Genomic DNA, 23,037 nt, shown 5'->3' on the forward strand with positions numbered 1-23,037 from the left:
ATTATAATTACACCAATGCAGTTTAGTAAAATTATATACCTCTTACTGATTAATAAAAACAGAAGCAAGAATTGTCACAATCCTGTTATCATCTGGCTATTATTACAGAGTATCAAAGATCACATAATTGTAATATGTCTATAAAGATTCAGAGATTTCGATATATACAGAGTACATTATGTTTAGGAATAGTGAATTTACTCCACCATTCTCGATGCAGGTGAGAACCATCCTTCTCTATGTTAAAGAAGAAAACCAAAGTTAAATATATATGTGTGTGTGTGTGTGTGTGTGTGTATTTAATATATCTATACATAGATAGATTTAATATATATATTTAATATGTCTATATATTAAAGCATTTATATATAAGCATCTATAAATATATATGTATATGTATATACATATATTTATTTACCTTGAATGCTAACACTTCACAATCATTTAAATTTTTATTAAGGAATTAGAAAATGTTAATTATTCACATAATTATTCTTCTCTGTCTGCCCCCTAAACTGTAAGTTTCATGTGTCAAAGACCCTGCCTATCTTGCTCAGTTTCATCTCCAGTGTGTAGCATAGCATCTAGAACACAGTATGTATGGAATAACTGACTGATGTAGGGCAAAGAGCATTGACTTTAGAGTCAGAACCCTAGGAATTAGAAGCAAACATTTTCTCTGCCATTACATTCACTAAATGTGTATTCCATTACCTCTGATCCTTGGTTTACATTCTTCCAGGTGTCCCAGGCCCAGAGGCCAAGTACCTCTTGGTGTAACCATAAAATAGTATCAGTAGGTCAATGAAAGCAGAATGATTTGATCAGCCCTGTGAGAATGCAAACCCAAGGTGTCAGGGCTGTCTCATTCACTCGTGCATTGTAGAGGCTGGAACAATGTCTTGAGTCTAAACAGAGGCTTAATCAACACGTAATATTCAAGATTGGAACAGGAAACAGATCTTTAAAGTAAAAATCAACCTATGCATCAATATTTACCTAAATATTTATGAATTCTCGACAACACTTCTTGTCAAGCTTCAGCTCCCAGCATAGAGAATTTTACTTTCTTTTAGAAAAAATTTTTCATCTTCCCTCTAACCATACAAAACTTTATTACAAAGTTAATAAGCCATTATTAAATCAAAGTCCTTGTAACAGAAAATTAAAATGATAATGAAGTGTTACCATTAACAATAAAGAGGATTTGGGGTTTGGGGTTTAGGTTTTGTTTGTGTTCTTACTATATGGAAGGATGGTTCTCAACTGTCTTGAGAATGGTTGGATAAATGAATTGCTTCTAATCATATTGTGCTCTGTTATTTACTGAAGTGTATGAAGCATTAAACACATGTAAAATTATGTGACCATTGATTTTATTACTTTTATAATACACTCTGAAGCCAAATACTAACTGTCAGATTAAATGGGGGAAATTCTCTTTGGATGTACTAGCATTTTTTTTAAATGTTTATTTATTTTTAAGAGACAGACAGAGGGAGCGTGTAAGCAGGGGAGGGGCAGAAAGAGAGGGGGACAGAGGATCTGAAAAGGTCTCTGTGCTGACAGCAGAGAGCCTGAAGTGGGGCTTGAACTCATGACCTGTTAGATCACGACCTGAGCCAAAGTCGAACACTTAACCAACTGAGCCACCCAAGCGCCCCCCCACCCTTGGATGTACTAGCATTTTAAATTGTGCCCTAGACAAGAGGAATCTTAACTGAAACAACTGGGTGGTTGGATTGGGTTGTTTCTCTTCTAATGGTGACTGGTTTCCCCTAAAAAGACTGTTTCCCATTAATTTCTCATTCAGTGTCCCAAGATAAAGTTTGATACAAGGTTACAATATTAAACTATTTAATCTAGACGGTCTTCTGATTTTTCCTGGATGCTAAAAGGAAAATACTATTTCTAACAAAAACTTCCCAGATTATATGCTTAAATTTTAATCCTAGAAATGGAAATATCATGAAAGAATATATATCCTGAATCTGCGTGAGTTTAAGTGACTGTTCATCCATCCTGCTGACACGTGACAACTAGACTGGAAGACTAGCTAACTAGAACTCAAGTCTCCTTACTGCTGGTCTAGCATTTTGCCCATCATACCCTACCTACACTGCCTCCAGTTTGTACCCAAACTGTGCAATCCTTTGATCTTCACCTTGACTTCTACAAGTGGAACTTCTAACTCTGCATTAGAAGAGCTATGCCCAAGCTCTATAATTCCTTCTCATGAGCCCACCATATCTCATCCTGACCAACCTGCACAAGTTTTCAGATGGTCTCTCCTGTGTGGCTTAACTCTGAGATGATAACAATACAATTCCAGTCAAATGTTCATGGATTCCTTTTGGGGGTATAGGAAAATGATAAGTAGGGAGAGTAGAGAAACTTTATTTGGAAAAATAAACACATAGGGAAAAAAACTGGAAAAACCTGGGGCACTCAATCACTTAAGCATCTGACTCTTGGTTTCGGCGCAGGTCATGCTCTCACAGCTCCTGAGTTCGAGCCCTGAGTCATGCTGTCAGTGCAGCATCTGCTTGGGATTTTCTCTCTCCTTCTCTCTCTTTGCCTTCCCCCCACTTCTGTGCATGCTCTAAATAAATAAATAAATAAATAAATAAATAAATAAATAAACTTTTTTAAAAAACAGGAAAAATTAAGGTGTGATAAGGAGATATTTGTCTACTAATACATAGCATATTAGTTGATAATAATATGCAACAAGTAACAGAATGTTCCTCTATAATGCAGACCTAGTCCAAACCCAATTTCATCATATGTGACATAAAATAAGTCATTTCATCTCTCTCAAACTATTTCTATACTAGTAAATAAAAATAATCATAGTACTTATGTGTTGGAAAGAGTAAAAATTAAACACACTAAAATTAATGGCCTATTAAATTCATAAAAATTAAAAGAAGATTAATGCCCAATATTAACAATGCTATTCTGAAAAAGGATACATGTGAACCTATGTTGGTGATAGCTCATTTGATCTTTTAGAAGAAGTAAACTATATAAATAATATAAACTATAAAATGTACGTACCCTTTGATCTGGCAAACCAGATGCTCAGTGTTTATCTTAATATAAAGACATCTCAATATTGAGACATCTCAATATCTAATAATAGAAGATTTAAAATATATACTGTATCCTTTAAATATAATAGAAATGTTTATGTAGTATATATTTATGGCATAAATATATGTTCACAAAACCACAGAATCAGTGTGGCAAGCTATATTTCTGTGAGTGGTGGGATTGTGGATGATTTATTCTCTTCTTTTTCTGTCATATTTCTAATTGTACGTAACAGTTACATATTTCTATTAAGTAAAAATTTTAGAAACAAGATGATTATAACATATTCTTCTAACATTTATTCATCCTTGGTAGAGGTGATAATAACAGAATGCAGAAAGCTATACTCTGGTGATAAATGTATTATTCTCTGACACTTGCCCACACAGGCAGCAGAACTGCTTCGAAACAGATACATGCTGATTGGTTTAATCAAATGAAGGTACCAATGGAATCCACGTGCCCTGTGTCAATTTATATATTGTTACTGGCTTTACAGTAAGATTTTTAACCAATGTGAATGAGGAGTTGAAGTTATTCTACGACACGTGGAAGTACAGGCAATTCACAGTTGCTTAATGCTGGTTAATTGATAATTTATTATTTATAAATTGATAATTTATTAGAACTAGATTTTTCTTTTCTACTCTTTTCCACCTTCAAACCAGTTACTTAATGATTAGTTCATAGGGAATTTGTGTGTTATTATAAGATGCATGAAGAGTTTCAGTTTCTAATAAGATTTTATGTCCAAACTATTGCTTTCTCTATCGCCTTCTTCGACCCACATCTAAATAAGATTCACGCCCTCTCCTTTTTAAAAAATCTTACATAGCTCCATTTATTGTATTTCAAGCATCATCACAATTTGGAATCATACATTTATCTCTATGATTATTTAAGTCTCCTCCCCCATTAGACTCTGAGCAACACAAGAGCAGAGATTGTGTTTATCTTTATTTTCCACTCCATAGCAATTACTACAATATCCTACAAAACCAAGGTTCCCTTTGATGTGGATGTAAATTTTAAAGGACGGCTGTTTTCCTATTTATAAATTCTACCATCGTATAGATCCTTCTTTAACTGATGTCTCCTGTATCTCAGCAATACCCTGTATCTCAGAAATGAAGGAAGTGAAGACTTTCTCAAGAAAATTCCAGAAATAAAGAAATCAAAAAGAATGCTAATGTGCCAAGAGATGCCTGAAGGTCTCAGTCTCAAGACAGGTCAACACTCATGCCACCAGATTGCATAGCCATGTGTTCCTCTCCTTGTCCAGGACCATGCCCAGGAGGAGGGCATGAAGTGGCACCTCAGGAAATTGGCAGTGAACAACTAGAGGAATATCTTTCATACATAACAATTTTTCTTTTTCTTTAAATGTATTTATTTTCTCCACCTCTTGCTGCCTTCTGCTGTGCCAGACAGAGATGCCTATGGTTATTTGGCAACTAGTAAAGGAGCTAAAAGTAGCTTTTCGGTACTTCATAGACTATCAATGAATCCAAAATCAAAAAAAGCAATCAGCCTGAGCCAAAATACAGGCATCTTTTAGGCATTATCAAAACAACCAGGAAAGAAATGGGAAAATGAGTAAGGAATAGAAAGCCACAGAGCCCTGGAAGAAAAATCAAATATAACAAACACGGTCAAAGAGTAACAAAGACAGAAATCACAGGAATGGAGACATCTTTTTTAAAAAGTTCAGTTTATAAAATCCAACCATCTGCATAATTCTACTTTTGTCTGGTAAACCGCAAAAGTTGTAGGTAACACTATGATCTCATTCAAAAATGGGTTTTTCAATAGACATTTCTGAAGATTTCCTCTAGTGAGAGTTTGAAAACAGATCAATCAAGGCAGCTCAGAACAAAATAGCAGGTTGGATACACACACCTACTCATACTATCAAACTGTCTGCAGTGTGTGGATTCATTCATGATTTAACTTTTCCTCTAAGTCTAAAATATGTTTTGTATTTGTGTTCAGTGGGTGTGTATATAGAAATATTTTATTCATCCAACTGTCTCTCCAATTGAGGTTCTATTTTCATCTATAATTTAAAGATGACACAGAATACCAGCAAAGACGAAGATTAAAAATGATGCCAAACATGAGCAAGTTCTCATAATTTATAACTGGTAAAGGAAGAAATAAATTATAAGCACAACAGACTAAATTATTTGTTAGCACTTGTGGCTGCTTCTCGTACGCAGGCACTACATGGGTACTTTTCATCTTCCAGCCAAATAAGTAAGGTGGTTATCTCCAATGTGGATGTGAACACAGAAGAATGAAACCCAGTTCTCATGGTCTATATAAAGCCATGCTACTGGGCAACTCACCCATTGCCCTATATAAACAAGTCCTTCTTCTCATTCCTAGACTACACTATCAAATAATTGCTTAGTCCCTACCTCAGAGACCAGTGGCATATTGGTAAGAAAATGAAATACACTGAAGTAATTTCAACATGGTACATAAAAAGAACACATTTAATATTCCTAGCAAGAGGCGTGGGTCACTCAGGATTTATTTTAGTCATACAATGCCTCCCTATCATTATTATAGAAAAATAATACCGCCTGCTACCTGACACGCAGGAAGTTTATGAATAATCACATCAGCTGACAACAATGCCAGTGAAAGAAATTAGCCAAACTAAATTTCTTGCATTGGAGCACTCTTTCTTTTTTTCAACGTTTTTTTTTTTTTTTTAATTTATTTTTGGGACAGAGAGAGACAGAGCATGAACAGGGGAGGGGCAGAGAGAGAGGGAGACACAGAATCCGAAGCAGGCTCCAGGCTCCGAGCTGTCTGCACAGAGCCTGACGCGGGGCTCGAACTCACGGACTGCGAGATCATGACCTGGCTGAAGTCGGACACTTAACCAACTGCGCCACCCAGGCGCCCCCATTGGAGCACTCTTAAACTATGCCAAAAGCCCTGACAAACTACATATGCACTTGAATGTTCTGAAATATGATCAGAGAAATATTAAAAAGTTCTCCTTTATTTATAATATTTCTAATAAACCCTTGAGTATTATTTTAATTTCTGATAAATGGAAGGAAAAATAAAATTGAAGCTTCAGATAAAGTCCACATTTTCAGAGAAAGCCTGTAGGCCAGCTAGAAAGGAGAAATGTTAATAATAATTCTGAATACTTCAACATATTTTTGTGGGTAACAAATGAGCCAGACACGTGGCCATGACAATAGTCAAGTTCCCTGACCATGTTTATATATAGGTAGAAAGTCAGAGTTTTCAGAAGTTCGGGGCATGATGCTTTCCCACAACAGGCTATAGAATAGTTCCTTACAAGGATAGACTACGCAGTCCCTTTCAACAAACAGATTACTTAACAACCACAGAAAAAAAATACGTCACTTGTTTCTTGGGCAAGGCCTAGCTTATCCCGATCAGGGATTTTGTGTTCCTCAGAATTTTTTAAAAATGGCATTTGTTCTATAACCATAGAAAAAAACAATTAGTTGCATTTGTGAAACCAGAGTACATAGCTCTACTAATAAAAAAATTGTTGGGAAATAATTACTGACTTATAGAATCTTATTCTATCATTTTTGGTATAGGATATCTTGAATATATGTGTCTGATTTTTAAATAAGATATGATACGTAATGGTACTCCAAATCATTCAGACACAATTATCATGTAATATATTTAATATTATTAAATTAGTGTCAGGACCTGCAAGTTCATTGTGTACTACATTCTGCCTGTATCCTTTACCAGCAGGGAGTTAATTTTCTCCTGAAGCAGTTAGATCACTGCAATTTAAAATACTTTAAGTCACCTGTCATACCTCTCCCCAAGCCTTCAATTAGCCAAACTAAATATTCATATTTCCTTTAATTATCCACCATATAACAAGATTCCCAGAACTTCATGCCGTCATGGTTACCTTCTGGTAAGAGTGCTGTCATTTGATAGTATTTCTTTTAAAATATCCAGTAAGATGTTATGCTAAGTGAAATAAGCCATACAGAGAAAGACAGATACCATATGTGTTCACTCTTATGTGGATCCTGAGAAACTTAACAGGAACCCATGGGGGAGGGGAAGGAAAAAAAAAAGAGGTTAGAGTGGGAGAGAGCCAAAGCATAAGAGACTCTTAAAAACTGAGAACAAACTGAGGGTTGATGGGGGGTGGGAGGGACGGGAGGGTGGGTGATGGGTATTGAGGAGGGCACCTGCTGGGAGGAGAACTGGGTGTTGTATGGAAACCAATTTGACAATAAATTTCATATATTTAAAAAATAAATAAATTTAAAAAAATAAAAAAATAAAATAAAATATCCAGCTAGAATTACTAGCATAATATTTTATCTATGATCTGATTAATATGGACTGGAATGATTATTACCTCTCTAGTAAAGACAAGAGTGCTTTTATAATGCATGTTAAGACCAATTCAGTTTCATTTTAATATGTTCACATGTATGTATTTACATGATATGTTTAACATAGCACATTTGTCTGCAGAGATTTTCTTGGAAGGCTGATGTCTTCTCTCCCTTTTTTTTTTAATCTTTTTTTGAAGTAGGCTCCACGTCCGGGACACAGCCCAACACAGGGCTTGAACTCAAGACTCTGAGATCAAGACCTGAGCTGAGATCAAGAGTCAGATGCTTAACCAACTGTGCCATTGTCATAGGAACCTCTGGGAGTATCTGAATATTGAACCAAGGAAATGATGCCAGGTATGAAAATGTCATCGCTGTTTTTCACATTTAGGAATACAAAGAAAAATATGTAGACATCCTTTTCTAAATTAAAAAATAACGTATAGAAGTAAATTGACTAAAAAGGACATTATTTTAACTTATAGGAAAAAATATATTGCCCACCATATTTGGAAGAAGTAGAGTACTTCTTTGATAGATTTGGTTAAAAAAATGATCCAAGATATGAAAATATTCAAATCTCAATTTTTTAAAATTCTAAAGGCATATTTCTGCCTGAATGTTTTGCATAATTCTGCCAGAACTTTTCATATAATGATATCTTCCTACTGATACTTTATGCTTATTATAAAACACATGAAACAAGAAATGAAGACCAAAGAGCTTTTTTCTACTGTTCTTTTTCAAATTGCATGTTAGAAAAAAAAAGTGAGACAGTGAGAAATAAAAAATGATAAGGTTTTAAGCTTCATCATCCTTTCTATTTTTTCCCATAATCTCCTTTTTCCTTTTTAAATCCTCACTTATTCCACCCATTTCTCAGTCTTTTAAGTGCACAGAATGTTAGCGAGTACCACAGCCCAGAGGATGGATTTTGGTTATTAAAATTAAAAAGAATCTAAAGCAATCGTAACAATTAGGTGTCAACAAAATATTTTCAACCAAATAAAATTAATCTAGGTACTGTTCCATATAGAATATCTTGCCTAAGGCAACCTTTCCTGATAGAAATACTACAATCTCCATGTAAGTCCTGACTTTAATGCCACAATTTGTATTAGAGAAAACATTATTCACATAAGGCAAGACTGGGTTAAATCACAGTGATTAATTTGCTTGTGGGGGTAAAGCTGACTTAAAAAAAATCTATAAAACTACATATGTGGAAACGATAGAAGGAAATCTCAGTAATTGGGGCGAAGGTTCGTCTCTAATTAGCTGCAATGCATCATTAAGTTCTATTGTACTAGCAACTGAAAAAAAAAATCGCTGTTTTAGAACAAATGAGAGAAGAGAAGCATTGGAACAAAGACATTTAACTTCATACATTTCAGTCTTTTCCAGTATATACTCATAGTTAAATCTGATAACAACCAACATTAATAAAATATCTGAAAGAGACCATCAACAAAACGTGAGACAAGAAACATATAGTAAGACAAAGTATTTGGCTCACTGAGGAACAGAAAGTTGAATGGAGGTCTCTCATGTCAAATACGGGATAATTGTTAAAACTCAGATGTTGTTTACTAAAGCTACAACCTCAACTATGTTCATAGTTCTGAGATTGTGAATTACAGAATTTATTTGATTACTATCATCAATCTTTCCTTTCCTTTTTTTTCACCCTTGTATTTTAACAAGCTCAGTCAACTTCATTATTATTATCAAAAGAGCCTGCAATACAGATGAATATGTGATTAATAGAAGATAGATAGGTAGATAATAGGAAGAAAGCTTTATTATGAAAGCCATATAAACTCACTGGCTGCTCTGCTGAAAGTATACTGCAATACAACATCTACTGTTATCTGCAATACAATATCTGCAATACAATATTTACTGTATCTGATACAATAACCCAGGTAGGACATAATGGTGACTTGGACCAGAGAGGGAGGGGGTTAGAACTAGAGGTGGAGCTAGCAGGATTTGGTGGAGGTTTTAATACGGGGCGTTTGTCTAAGCAACTGAGGAGTGGAGATTCCATTAATTGCATTAGGGAAGAATGTTTAGTGGAGCAGGTTTATGGGAGATGATGAGAAGTTCAGTTCTGGATCGTCTCACCGGATATGAGTAGGCAGTTGGATAGGAGAGTCCATAGTTCCAGAACAGGTCCAAGACGAGTATATAGATTTGGGAAGGGTTAACACACATTTTAAAGTCATAAGATTGCAAGATATCACTGAAGAAGAGAATATGGATAGGAAAGAGAAAAGGCACAAGGACTGAGCTCTAGAATATCCCCCTAACTTAAGATATTATTTTAATCAAACTGCTTTCAAGAAATGCCATACCATACCAGAGCACCTGGGTGGGTCAGTCAGTTAAGTGACTGACTCTTGATTTCAGCTCAGATCATAATCTCATGATTTGTGGGTTTGAACCACATTGGGCTCTGAGATGAAAGCATGGAGCCTGCTTGGCATGCTCTCTCTCCCTCTCTCTGCCCGTCCCCCACCCTCACTCAGGCTCTCTCTTTCTCTCTCTCTCTCAAAAATAAATAAACAAAAAAGGAAATGCTATACCAAATTACATATAAACCAGAATTATATGATAGTGTCAGTCACTACAGCATTTGCCAAGAGTGGCCATTATCTTTGTCAATTTGAAATATTAAAAATGGCCTCTTGCTGTTTCAGTATTTATTACAAGTTAAAATAGTATTTTTGTGTGTTTATTAATAATTTGTATTTTTGTAGATTTATATAAACTATGTACTCACCTAATTTTTCTCCTCAGGCATCTTAATTCTTATTGATTTACAAAATCATTTTACATATTAAGGTAATTAACCTTTCATTTGTGATATTTGTTCCAAATATTCTATCTTATTTTCATTTTCATGGTCTTTGGTGTGAAAGATTTTATATTTTCTAGCCAAATCTATTCACCAGTTACTTTGTTATGTATTCCATTGCTTTAATATGTACAAAGATAAATTAAACATGTTCACATAGTTTCTTTTTACTAGTTTATGGTTTCTTATTTTTTGCATTTAACTCAGCCCATCTGATATTTATGTTAGGCCATATGGGAAACCCTCATTAAATATTTTCTTAGATCTTTAGCTCATTTTATAATTACACTAAATAATACATCAATTCCTTCTTTGTGATATGTCCTTTGACTTACATTCAGTTCTTATCCATAGTAAACTCTAGTTCTGAGATATTTATTCCCATTTTTTGCTTTGGCTACTAATTCTTGTGTCTATATGTGGATACTTTATTATCATATTTTAAAATTATATGTTATATATACTATTTATTTGTCAAATTACTGAATGCCTACCTAACAGGCATGTGGGTTTTCTGCTGTGGTTGTTAGTTTCTCTACTAAACCAAAGTAGAATGACAATTTTTTTTTCTTTTGGTTCAGTATAGGATATGGTGTGGTAAGAATGCATTATTTATTTATTTACTTATTTATTTATTTATTTATTTATTTATTTATTTATTTATTTTTGAGAGACAGAGTGAGACAGAGCACAAGCAGGGGGAGGGGCAGAGAGAGAAAGGGACACAGAATCTGAGCTCCAGGCTCCAAGCAAGCATTCAGCACAGAGCCCGAAGTGGGGCCCGAACCCATGAACTGCAAGATCATGACCCGAGGCGAAGTCGGACGCCCAACCGACTGAGCCACCCAGGAGCCCCAGGAATACATTGTTTTAAAGTTTTTATTTAAATTCCAGTTAGTTCCCATGCAGTGTAACATTAGTTTCAGATGTACAATATAGTGATTCATCACTTCCATGCAACACCTGATGCTCATCACAAGTGCACTCCTTCATCCCCACCACCTGTTTCACCCATCCCCTTTGGTAACCATCAGTTTGTTCTCAGGGCTAAGAGTCTGTTTCTGTAAGGATACATTTTAAAATTCAGCCTCATTGACTCTACAATTAGTGAGAATCTCATATACCTCCTTCCCAGGCCCAGACTTTAGCATATATCCCTTTATTTATAGTTCTGTCATGGCTTACCTCTCATGTCTTTGGGTGGGGATTTTCTTAATAGGCTGGGAGAAATCAATACAGGCATGGAGAGTTCGCTGCCACATCAACTTAAACTTTAGATATGTTTTATACATGCATAACAAAGGTTTGGTATTTGCCACAGTTATTTAACTCTGCTTCTCCCATTAGTCAAAAACTACTCTTTCTGGCTTCCCATTCAGTTAGAGGCATGATTTTTTCTTTTTTCTTTTTTTTTTAACGTTTATTTATGTTGAGAGAGATAGTGCACTCACACAAGTGGGGGAGGAGAGGGAGAGAGAGAATCTCAAGAAGGCTCTGCACTGTCAGCACAGAGCCTGACACAGGGCTAGATCCCACAAACCATGAGCCAAAGTCAAGAATCAGATGCTTAACCAACTGAGCCACCCAGGCACCCCCATGATTTTTTCTTATCCAAAAGCTAACCCACTTTAATACTTTGACTTATTTCTTTAAGAATCTTTTCATTTGAACTAAAGGTTTATTTTACCTTTAATATTAGCTTCCCAATCTTTTTTTCCCTATTATTCTCCTGTCTTTGGATACTCTACTAATCAGAAGTACATTTCTGTTAAAGAAAGTGGTAAATAATAGGAACCCAGAAATTGTTTCCTCCTGCATGGTATGTCCACTTTCAGACATTCCCCATGCCATTGCACTATACCCCAATTCCATCAAGAATCAGACAGGTAAGCAAGTCCTTAAAGTTTGTGAGAATCTATTCAGCTCCCTTCCTGAACTAACCCAGCATCTGGGACTCAAAAATCTGCCCCTTACTAGATCTGGGCTTAAGGTATAGGTCAGTCTCTTTTCAAATGTAAAAGGCCATTATTCCATCATCTTACTGATGTTTTCTGCCAGCTGCCATGTGACTCCACTGAATTTTCTGAAAAGAAAAGCTTCTGACTGAGATGGTGATTGACAAGGTAGATGGTTGTCTCTTGATCTCAGTTTCACTGAATGTGGACCTCCAAGGACATCATGTTTCTGATGTCCTAAACACTGACCCTCACCTGTGTCCCTGAGAAAGATTTTCTTCCTTTTTTTGGACACCCTCCTTTTAACCACATATTGTCTGGCTTGGGCATACATTAATCAAATTCCACAGAAGGTGGTTTGTCTTTTTCCTGTTTGTGGTCATACCTTCCACTTTAATGGCTGTTTAACTAGAAAATTAATACTGCATCTTGTTGGAAGGGGGAAATCTCACCCTCTTTCATGATTCCTCACATAATTACCCCCAAGTATCTCATCTGCACTCCCTCTGAAGGCTTCCCTCCCTCAACACTTCCATGTCTGGTCCCTAAATATCCCCTCAACCATTTGCTCCTAACAACAGCTGCTCTGACTTAGAACTACCTAAATGAAACTCCGCTGACTGAACATTGCTTGGTTCATTTGCTCTTTCCCTTTGACATTGAAAGGTGCTTACTGAGCAGATCTTAAAGAAAAACTCCAAGTCAACATCATATGATGAAAAGAACAAATCAAATTTGTGGGAAATGGCAAGGAAGGTAATGTACTATCTGATTAGCATGTCAAAAATTCAGTACCTAAAAATAATGGTCTCCACTGATTCTTATAAAGTAAAACAGTTCAAGATCAGTTTTTTCTAAAACTCGTATTCAAGCCCTACTACCCATTCCCCATATTTGATGTGAATCAGCTGGGTGTAGGAAATCAGAATTTATTTTTTTTTTATTTGTTTTTTTTAAGGAGGACTTTGGGTCCTTCTCTGCCCCTGGTAGGAAATAGATGGGAAGAATTAGAAGAGGTTTCATGAAGAGACAAATGAGAAATAAGAAAATAGAGATGTCAGATGAATGAGGTGGTATCCACTTTACAGATTTGTGTAAGGAGAAGAGGAAAATAAATAATTGTAAGTTGCTTTGTAAATATGTGTGAGAAAGGGGAGAGATTTAAGTAGAGGACAGCATAGAAGACATAGAACTTTTTAGTTTATAAGCAAAACTGTTTCTTTCTAAATTTTAGATGGGCAAAAAGTCAAAGGAGAAATTAAAAATAAAATCAACCCGAAGAGACGGCAGCACTGTTAATTCTAGAGGAATGCAGCAAATTACTGTGAGTCGTAACAAGTGTTTTAGGGAAATGGAGTAATCAGTTGTTTACAGAAACCATAATTTCTACACTGATGATTAATGGTTGAGTGCTTTTCACCTTCTCAGCACTCAATAGATACTATGATTGACTGATATGTCACTTAGGAAGCAGTATACAGTGGGAAAGCTATAGGCATCAGAAGATCCCATTGAAATGGAAAATAAATAACAACAATAATAATAACACATACCTTCTCTGTGTCAATGCCTTTTGACATGGACCATGTTGAGACGATATAATCCATGACTCGTTCACTAAGGCCTTTGGGGACCTGATACAGTTTCAGAAAGTCCCGTACATTATTCAGCATCTCATGGTATCGGTTGGTGTTGGCATACATTTGCTGGAAAATTGTGGTAACGTTTCCAAAAATGGTTGCATAAAGAAGAGCTGAAAGAGAAGAAATAATGAAAATAAAACAAATATCCCAAGTAAAAATAAATATGAATATTGGCCAAGTCAATGAATCATTTGACAGCGATGCCTTTACAAACTTTTTGAGATTAACTCATGTTAAGCCCTGAGAAGAGTACCTGGAATTAGGTATTCATGCAGGAAATGTTCTTCAGTATGACAAACATGGCTTTATGAGTATGTGCTATCCTAGTTAACATGGCAAAACATGAGAGTGGCTAGTGAATTTTGTAAAGAATTAGATGATCCAACGTTAAAATTTGCCTAAGGAATTCTAGCCTTATGACTAAAGATATCCGGCAGCCTTGTCCTCCTGAATGAAGCCTAATCAATTTAAGTTTTCCAGGGATTGATGATCCAGTTTAGAAATGTATGCTCTTTATCATTGCTTGCTTCTTTCAGCTTCTGTAATACTTCCCTGCTTGTAAATATTTTTAACAGAACATCAGAAATATAAGGAGTGAAGACAAATCAAAGAATTCTACTTTTTAAAGGAGGTTCTGGAGAGAAACAGGATTAGAATTAACAGCTAAATTAAAATTTTGGAATTGCCTGAAAATTCCAGTTATTAAACTCATGTTTAATCCTAGCATTGCAAGTTTTTTTTATTCCATCGTTTTAATTAAGAGAAAGGCCAACTTGCAAACCACTGTTATTTACCTGGAGGGCCCTATGAATGCAATACAGTTTTTTAATTCCCCTGACTGCTATGCCCTCCCTCAACCCATAATTCACCAACTCTTCTCTCTCCAGATGTGGTCAGGCTACTAATATTAACCACATCTTTAAAAGCAGTTGAAGTCAGCCCAAATTCAACATACCTCCAATCTAACCCTACCCTATCCTATCCTGTCTCTTTGGTTCCAGTCCTTGATTGACAGTATGCTCTTTTGAAAAGGTGCAGTACTTTATTCCCCTTAATATTCATAAACACAATGTTTAGCAACCACATATGTTCCATAAGCAATTCACAAATAAGCGGAGTTTCAGACAATGGTCACTTCCATTCTATATCCTCAAAACCATTTGAAAAATGACTCCTCCAAACAAAGTATGGTCTGTTTCATTTTGCAATTTCATCAGCCAAATCCCATCTGAAGAAAGTGGTATAAAATCAAGCTAGTGAAGCAACTTCAAAACCTTAATCTATTTTCAGAAAATCATTTGGTTTTTTTAAGAACAGTTGTTTGAGTACAACAAATTATAATTTTACAACAGAAAGCCATGATTTTATAATTTACTCAGTTCTTTCTTTGCTGTCATTTAGAGATTTTAATACCAGTACAGAACGATTTTTTTTAATTTTTTTAACATTTATTCATTTTTGAGAGTGAGAGAGACAGAGCATGAGCGGGGGAGGGGCAGAGAGAGAGGGAGACACAGAATCTGAAGCAGGGTCCAAGCTCCAAGCTGTCAGTACAGAGCAAGACGCAGGGCTGGAACTCATGGAGTGCGAGATCATGACCTGAGCTCAAGTTGGACGCTTTACTGACTGAGCCACACAGGCGCCCCAGTACAAAACAATTTTTAAGGCAGAAGATGTTTTGTTAAAACTTAATAGAAACAATATAGTGCTGACATGTCTCAACTGGGTATTTATTTATTAATTTACTTGTTCATTCATTCATTCCCAGTAGAGTTAACATACAGTGTTACATTTGTTTCAGGTATACAGTATAGTGATTTGACAATTCTATATATTACTCAGTACTCATCATAAGTATACTTCATCCCCTTCACCCATTTCATCCATCCTCGCACCCACCTCTGGTAACCTCTGGTAACCATCATGTTGTTCACTATAGTTAAGAATCTGTTTCTTCGGTTACCTCTCTCTCCCCCGCCCCTTGGCTTGTTTGTTTTGTTTCTTAAATTCCACATATGAGTGAGATCATATGGTATTTGTCTTTCTCCAACTGACTTATTTCATTCAGCATTATATTATCTAGCTCTATCCATGTTGTTGCCAATGGCAAGATGGTCTTTAAATCTTTGAATATTTATATTTAAAAACCAAAACAAAAAAATAGGTTATCACAGATTTAACATCTGTATTTTGTCGTTGTTGGTATTAGGAAAGACAAATACAGAAATAACGTGAACAAATTAGGGTAGATGAATCATGTAACGAACATGGAAGTTTTTCATTTTCAGAAAAAAGAAATAAAGAGAATTTATATCTTTAAAATAATGAGCATTTCAGAGGTTAATAAAATAATTCTACAATCATTTTTTTGAATAGTGTTTTGCTATTATAAGTTGTCAATAAATATCAGAGGACTACCTATTATTTTGACATGTTTAGCTTGTTTGGCTCCCTAGAATGCTTGCAATATGCTATATTTGCCAAAGTGTCTTTCTACTGCCTTTTAGTTTAACAAATTACCACACATTTCATCCTTTTGGGTACATTAAATATGCACATATTCTGCTCATATAAACATTTTAAGCACTAAAGCATGAATAAAACTGCCAAAGTATTAAAAGTGTACAGCATTAATAAATGAAGGATATAATCAACGTCCCATTAAGTTAAGCATATTATAAATATATCCACTTCTGCCCCCCATTTTCATGTGAGTGTGGTGGGTAGGACTAAACAAGATCATAATTAAAGGTAAGACCTATTCAATTATATGTACTTATATTAAAATTTTTTTTACTTTGACATAAGTTGTAAAAATCATGCAGAAAGTTCACATGTACCCACATGCAGCTTCTCTTGATGACATCTTACACAACTAAAGTAATTTATCAAAACCAGGAAATTGAAAATGGTACGAAACAATTAACAAGACTGTAGACCTTATCCACGTTTCACTATTGTTTTACATGCACTCATTTTTTGGTGTATAATTTTATAAAATTTTATCACACGTACAGGTCCTCTTCCTTAAAAATATTTTCAGCGTTTAGGACTAGCATACATTTCAAAACTAGAGTAACAACAAGTACGACATTTCATAGCAAGCAATAACACCACTTCCCACCACAGTCTGTGTTCCCAGGATAAACGGCACATCTGTGTGTGTGTTCGCCAAAATGTCCATTTTTAATAGCATTTATATTTGGCAGCAACGTGGCCATCATCAACTAATCTTATCTTTTTTTATTTTATTTTTTTAATGTTTATTTTTAAGAGAGAGAGCACAAGTAGGGGAGAGGCAGAGAGAGAGGGAGACAGAGAATCCAAAGCAGTCTCCAGGCTCTAGGCTGTCAGCACAGAGCCCTAGGTGGGGCTTGAACTCAGAACCGTGAGATCATGACCTGAGCCAAAGTCAGCAGCTCAACTAACTGACTGAGCCACCAAGGCACCCCAATATCTTTTTTATTCATTAGTACTTTTCCAGTCCCTTGGAGAACCTTTGGTCCTCCCTCTCATTCTCCCTTGATTAGGACACAACAGATCACTCCAAAAAGTTTTAATAACTCTGAATCTTCAAAATCTGTTTGGGTCTTAACTGGGTTGGGGTGGGGGAGGTGGAGCAGAATTTAATACCAGTGGGAATACCATTTTTGCTCCTATGGATTTCCCCTAATTTTCTTTTTTATAAATTGAAGTATAGTTGACACATGTTGCATTAGTTTCAGGTGTACAACACAGTGATTCTACAAGTCTATAAGCTATGCTTCACTCCATATGTCAGCATTCAATGCCATTACAATACCATTGACTATATTTCCTATGCTGTGCCTTTTATCCCCATGACTTATTCATTCCTAAACGGGAAGCCTATATCTTCCATTCCCCTTCACCCATTTTGCCTGTCCCTCTACCCTGTCCCCTTTGGCAATCATCAATTTGCTCTTCGTATTTATGGGTCTGTTTCTGCTGTTTGTTTGTTTGTTTGTTTGTTCATTTGTTTGTTTTCTGAGATTCCACATATAAGTAAAACCATATGGTATCTATCTTTCTCTATCTGACTTATTTCACTTAGCATAATATCCTCTAAATCCATCTGTGCTACCACAAATGGTAAGATCTTATCCTTTCTTAGGGCTGAGTCATTTTTCATTATATATACATACACATCATCTTTTTTTTTCAAATTTTGTAATGTTTATTCATTTTGGGGGAGCAGGGGAGGGGCAGAGAGAGGGGAGACACAGAATCTGAAGCAGGCTCCAGGCTCTGAACTGTCAGCACAGAGCTCAATGCAGGGCTTGAACCCACAAACCACGAGATCATGACCTGAGGTGAAGTCGGACACTTAACCAACTGGGCCACCAAGGGGCCCCAATACACATCATCTTTATACATTCATCTACAAATGGACAGTTGGGTTGCTTCCATATCTTGGCTATTGTAAATATTCAATAAACATAGGGGAGCATATACTTTTTGAATTAGTGTTTTCACTTTCTTTGGGTAAACACTCAATAGTGGAATTATAGTCATAGGGTAATTCTGTTTTTAATTTTTTGAGGAACCTCCATACTGTTTTCCACAGTGGCTATACCAATTCCCACCAACAGTGCACAAGAGTTCCTTTTTCTCTACATCCTTTCCAACACTTGCTATTTCTTGTCTTTTTCATTCCAGTAAATGGGCACACGTCTAAGGAGAGAGGCCCTGAGGCATAACACACAATAATGAGGTAAACAGATCTCAGTAAAAACTATCTTTCTGCTGCTAATTCCCAAAGTAAGACCTGTCTACCGAATTATAGACATGCTTACCTTGTTGGATATCTAATAGCCATTCAAGTTAAACATACCCAAAAAAGAACTCTTAATTTACAACACCCTCTCTCCAACAACCAAATGTACCTTTATCTCAGAATTTGTCAAGCCACAGCTAGTAGCTCGGACCAAAAGCTACAAAGTCCTCCTTCAATTCACTCTTTGGTTCGTTTCCTATCCCTAATGCATCAGCAATTCCTGTTGGCTCTACCTTCAGAATATAGCCTCAGTTCAGTCACAGCTCACCACCTTTACCAGCACCCTTGCATACTCTTTGTGCTTTTCCACTAGCTAGCTGTGTTTCCATGGACCAATTACTTTCTGAGCTTCTATTTCTTCACTTACAGCTTTAAAATTACAATAGAATCTTCACAAAGGGGTTGTGTTAAATGAGATAATTCAAATAAAACAGTTTTAAAAAGAGAATCCAATAGGGAGTAAGCCTCCAAGAAATGTTATATTCCACCATCATCACCACCATTATCATCATCATCGTCTTCATCATCGTCGTCATTGAAATAGCTAGCAAACAATTTTTCACACAGCAGAAAGAATAATCTTTTTTTAAAAAAAGAATGAAATTATCTTGGGCCTCTCTACCTCAACCCTTTCCTATCACTCTTAGACTTAAATCCAACCTGGTGATGTCCCAAGGACACTATAATCAGAGCACTGCCTCCCTCCCTAATCCTAACTTCTACCAGCCTTCCCTCATTCCTTCTGTTCCAGTCGTACTACCCCTCTTGCTGCTACTCTAATATCCAGTCATTAATGCATCAGCACCCTTTCACTAACTGTTCCTTCTACCTAGAACACTCTTCTCCAAGATCTTTACCTGATCCATTTTCTCTCCTCATTCAGGTCTCTGTTCAAAACCTAGCTCACCACAGAGGGCTTCTGTGATCACCTTTCTAAACATCGCCTTTCTCCAAGACCACTCTCCATTAACTTGCTACACCTGAGATCTTAATTTTATTTATCACCACTTTATTTTTATTTATTTACTTACTTGCTTATCTACTTACTTCTCTATCTTCCCCATTAGAAATGCAAATTCCATGAGTACAGGCATAGGTCTTGTCCTTTTTGCTTACTGCTATATTTCAGACCTTGTTCTTTGTACTCCCTACTATATTTCTAGAACATACACCAGGTTCTGGAACATCCTGAGTATTCAAATATTTTTTCTAGTATTTTCACACACCAAAAACCTAAGAAGCAATTTTTCAGAAACATCCTTCTTTCTAATCAAAGTCTTATTATTGGTGATACAAAAACATGGAAGGAATACACATCATTAATGTGAGTAGAAGAATACAATGTTTAGAAGTTAAGGTGATGTATGCTTTGGCTATATTAAGATAATAAATAAATTGGGAAGACCCATTATCATTCACCAAACATGAATGCCCATGGTTGGCCTGGCTAGTTTGATAGAGGCCTGTTATATAATTTTACCCTTTGAATGCAATGCGATATAATCAACTCACCTACTTTACTAATAATAATTAGGCTAATTTATTAACATTTGATAAACCTCTTTTTACATGCACTCCTGTAGCCTTTTAGGCTTAGGACAACTTTAGACAAGCTACTTTTGCAAGCTTATCATATTTAAAGTCTTGGTAATTCTGGCATACAGATCTGTAAATGCCTTACCTAAAAGTCTTTTATTTTCTAATTCACACAAAGGGATTATTTTGAAGATAATGATGGTAGATTAAAGATAGCCACAAACCTCTGACACCTCTTCCATTCACAGACAGGGTCTATATCCCTTCCCTTTGAATCTAGGTATCGAATATGGTTACTGTACTCATATGCCATTAGCTGGGCCCAGGCCTTAGGAAACTGGAAACCTCTGATTTCTTGCTTTTTCAACATCTGCCCTTGGAATGTAGTTTCCATGTTGTAAGGAAGCCCATGCATTCTTCTAGAAAGACCCACATGAAGGGGAATCAAGGCATCTAGCCAATAGCTTAGCTAAGCTCCCAGCTAATCACTGGCCTTAAATTGAACAACTTGAAATGTTGATATGAGAAGAATATTCTGGTAACACTTAAGGCTATACAGGTGGTTCAATAAAACGTTTCTTTCCATTCATATTTATATTTAATACTAATAGTTAAGATATGATGGAAAATGTTCCATCAATCTATAACTATGTGTGCAGTGCATGGCTTGACAACATAAGCTAACAAGCCATGTTGGTAGCTGAGCCAACTAAGAAGTGGATCTTACAGACCCATTCAAGCCACCCAAGCTGATACCACATGGACCAGAAATAAGTCATGCATTCTTATCTATACATAAATTAGACTCAAGGCAAAAATAAATGGCTGTTCTTATTTTAAGCTGCTAAGTTTGATTAGTTATACAACTAAAATAATTTAAACCCTAATAAAATAAATGGATTCTCAACAGGACAGAGAACTGGGGGAGGAGGGGAGTGAGCTCCTCATGATGTACATCAGAGCCCAAGAGTATATTTTAGGAAATACTTTTAAAATATTTAATATACTTTATATTTTCAAATCCAAAACACCTATTTTTTTATAATATAAACATTAAGGTCATGAATGTTTAATGTATTTAAAACAAGGCATAGATTAAAAGATTGAATAATGCCATTATAATGAGTCATGGATTTCCTTATTCATTCAACATTGTAGATATCAGTAGATATTTATTGAACATCTATTTTATACCAGCCACTACACTAGCCACTAGGGATATGATGATAAAAAGAGAGATAGAATTCCTGCTCTCAAGTAGTGGCCACTACTTTCTTTAGAAAATATAGTCTTTAATTCTCCCAAACACATTCTTTGAAAGAAGTTAATGATTTTTTCCTTTTCATGGTTTATAGAAATTCACAAATAAACTTATAGCCAGCCCAAACATAAAAACTAAATATGGTTTATTTCTCATGGTTAAATAATTTGCAGAGTCAAACAAAAAAATCTATGTTCAGCGAATTAATTGTAACTCAGCTTCCACTCTTATGAGTTGCTCACAAAAAAACAGAGAAGATGATACTACCTGGGTCTCTGAAGGAATTATGTTCTCTAGTCGCTTCATTTTGTTTACTCCTTAGGTCAAGCTGCATCTATTCATTTCGTTAATGATTTTTTACTTTTTAGACTTTTTGTGCCCATTCATGATGACATCCAACATTTACTTTTCCTATTTTCTTATAAACCTTGGCAAGTAAACATTGGCTGTAGACTGAGCAATTTAAAATGTTGCTATGAGAATGAATTTCTGGTAACCTTACAACCTTGCAAGTGGTTTAACCATCATTTCCCTTTCTATTTATATTCACTAACGTCCACCTTTAACAATGATATTTAAGATATAGAAGGAAAATGTTCCATCAATCTGTAATTATATGTGTAGCTCCCAGTCTGTTAAGACACATGAAATGATTCCTGTTGGTCTTAGAACAAAGTGAAGAAGCTGATCTTCAGGAACCTGCAGTTTCAAAGTCTTACTCTCTTTCCAGCTCTCTCATAATGGCTCCTGGCTTTTCTGGATGCTCCTTTTTTGCAATGACCCATATATGTAGGCACCCTCCAGGTATCCACTTATGAGAAGATATTTTATCTTTCCCAACATCACTCAATCTATGCCCCATTTCAGCTAGTATGTGAAATGTGCCAATTATCCAGTTAGAGATGAATCTTACTACTTTATATTAAATACTGAAAACTATTTAATATACTCTCTCTAAGGGATGTAAGAATTTTGAATGGGGGAATTCCAAGTTGATTAAATCATTATTTGCATTAAGTGTCAACTAGTGAGATGAGTTGGGACACAGAGGGACAATTTTCAGAATTTAGCGAGTTATAGCATAATATTGGACAGATTGCATCAGCTTATGGACAATCCCATGAATGCCATAACAACTGACTATATCAAAATTGTCTCAATAATTGAATGGCAGTGATTATTGATATTATTTCTTATGTACCCTAAAGAATCACTTAATTTTATAAAATTAATACATATAATAATACAAATTAATACATATAATAAAAAACATAATCCAATGTTAATAAGTTACTAATGTAACATCAAAGACGGAAGGAAAGGGAGGGAAGGAGATGACTGAAAAGATGTAAAAGTTTTGTTCATTCAAAAGAACTCCAAGAAATTAAAGTAAGAACAAAGAATCAATGGAAACGAATTTGACAATAAATTATATTTAATATGAAAAACAATCAAAGGATCAAAATAGCTTGATCTTCACATGATCCTTCTGTGACAGTTATTCTATTTTTTATGCTAAGT

General features: G+C 35.5%; 1 protein-coding gene across 1 annotated transcript in view; it reads right to left on the reverse strand.

Annotated features, from left to right (window-relative positions):
- Positions 1 to 23,037, reverse strand: part of KCNH5 (potassium voltage-gated channel subfamily H member 5) — a 297,554-nt gene that overhangs the window by 94,223 nt on the left and 180,294 nt on the right. The window contains exon 8 of the mRNA XM_015068125.3: positions 13,835 to 14,034. Within this exon, the coding sequence (XP_014923611.1) occupies positions 13,835 to 14,034 (200 nt within the window). The remainder of the gene's footprint in view (positions 1 to 13,834; positions 14,035 to 23,037) is intronic.

Source organism: Acinonyx jubatus, chromosome B3, assembly GCF_027475565.1.
Source record: "Acinonyx jubatus isolate Ajub_Pintada_27869175 chromosome B3, VMU_Ajub_asm_v1.0, whole genome shotgun sequence".
Lineage (NCBI taxonomy): Eukaryota > Metazoa > Chordata > Mammalia > Carnivora > Felidae > Acinonyx > Acinonyx jubatus.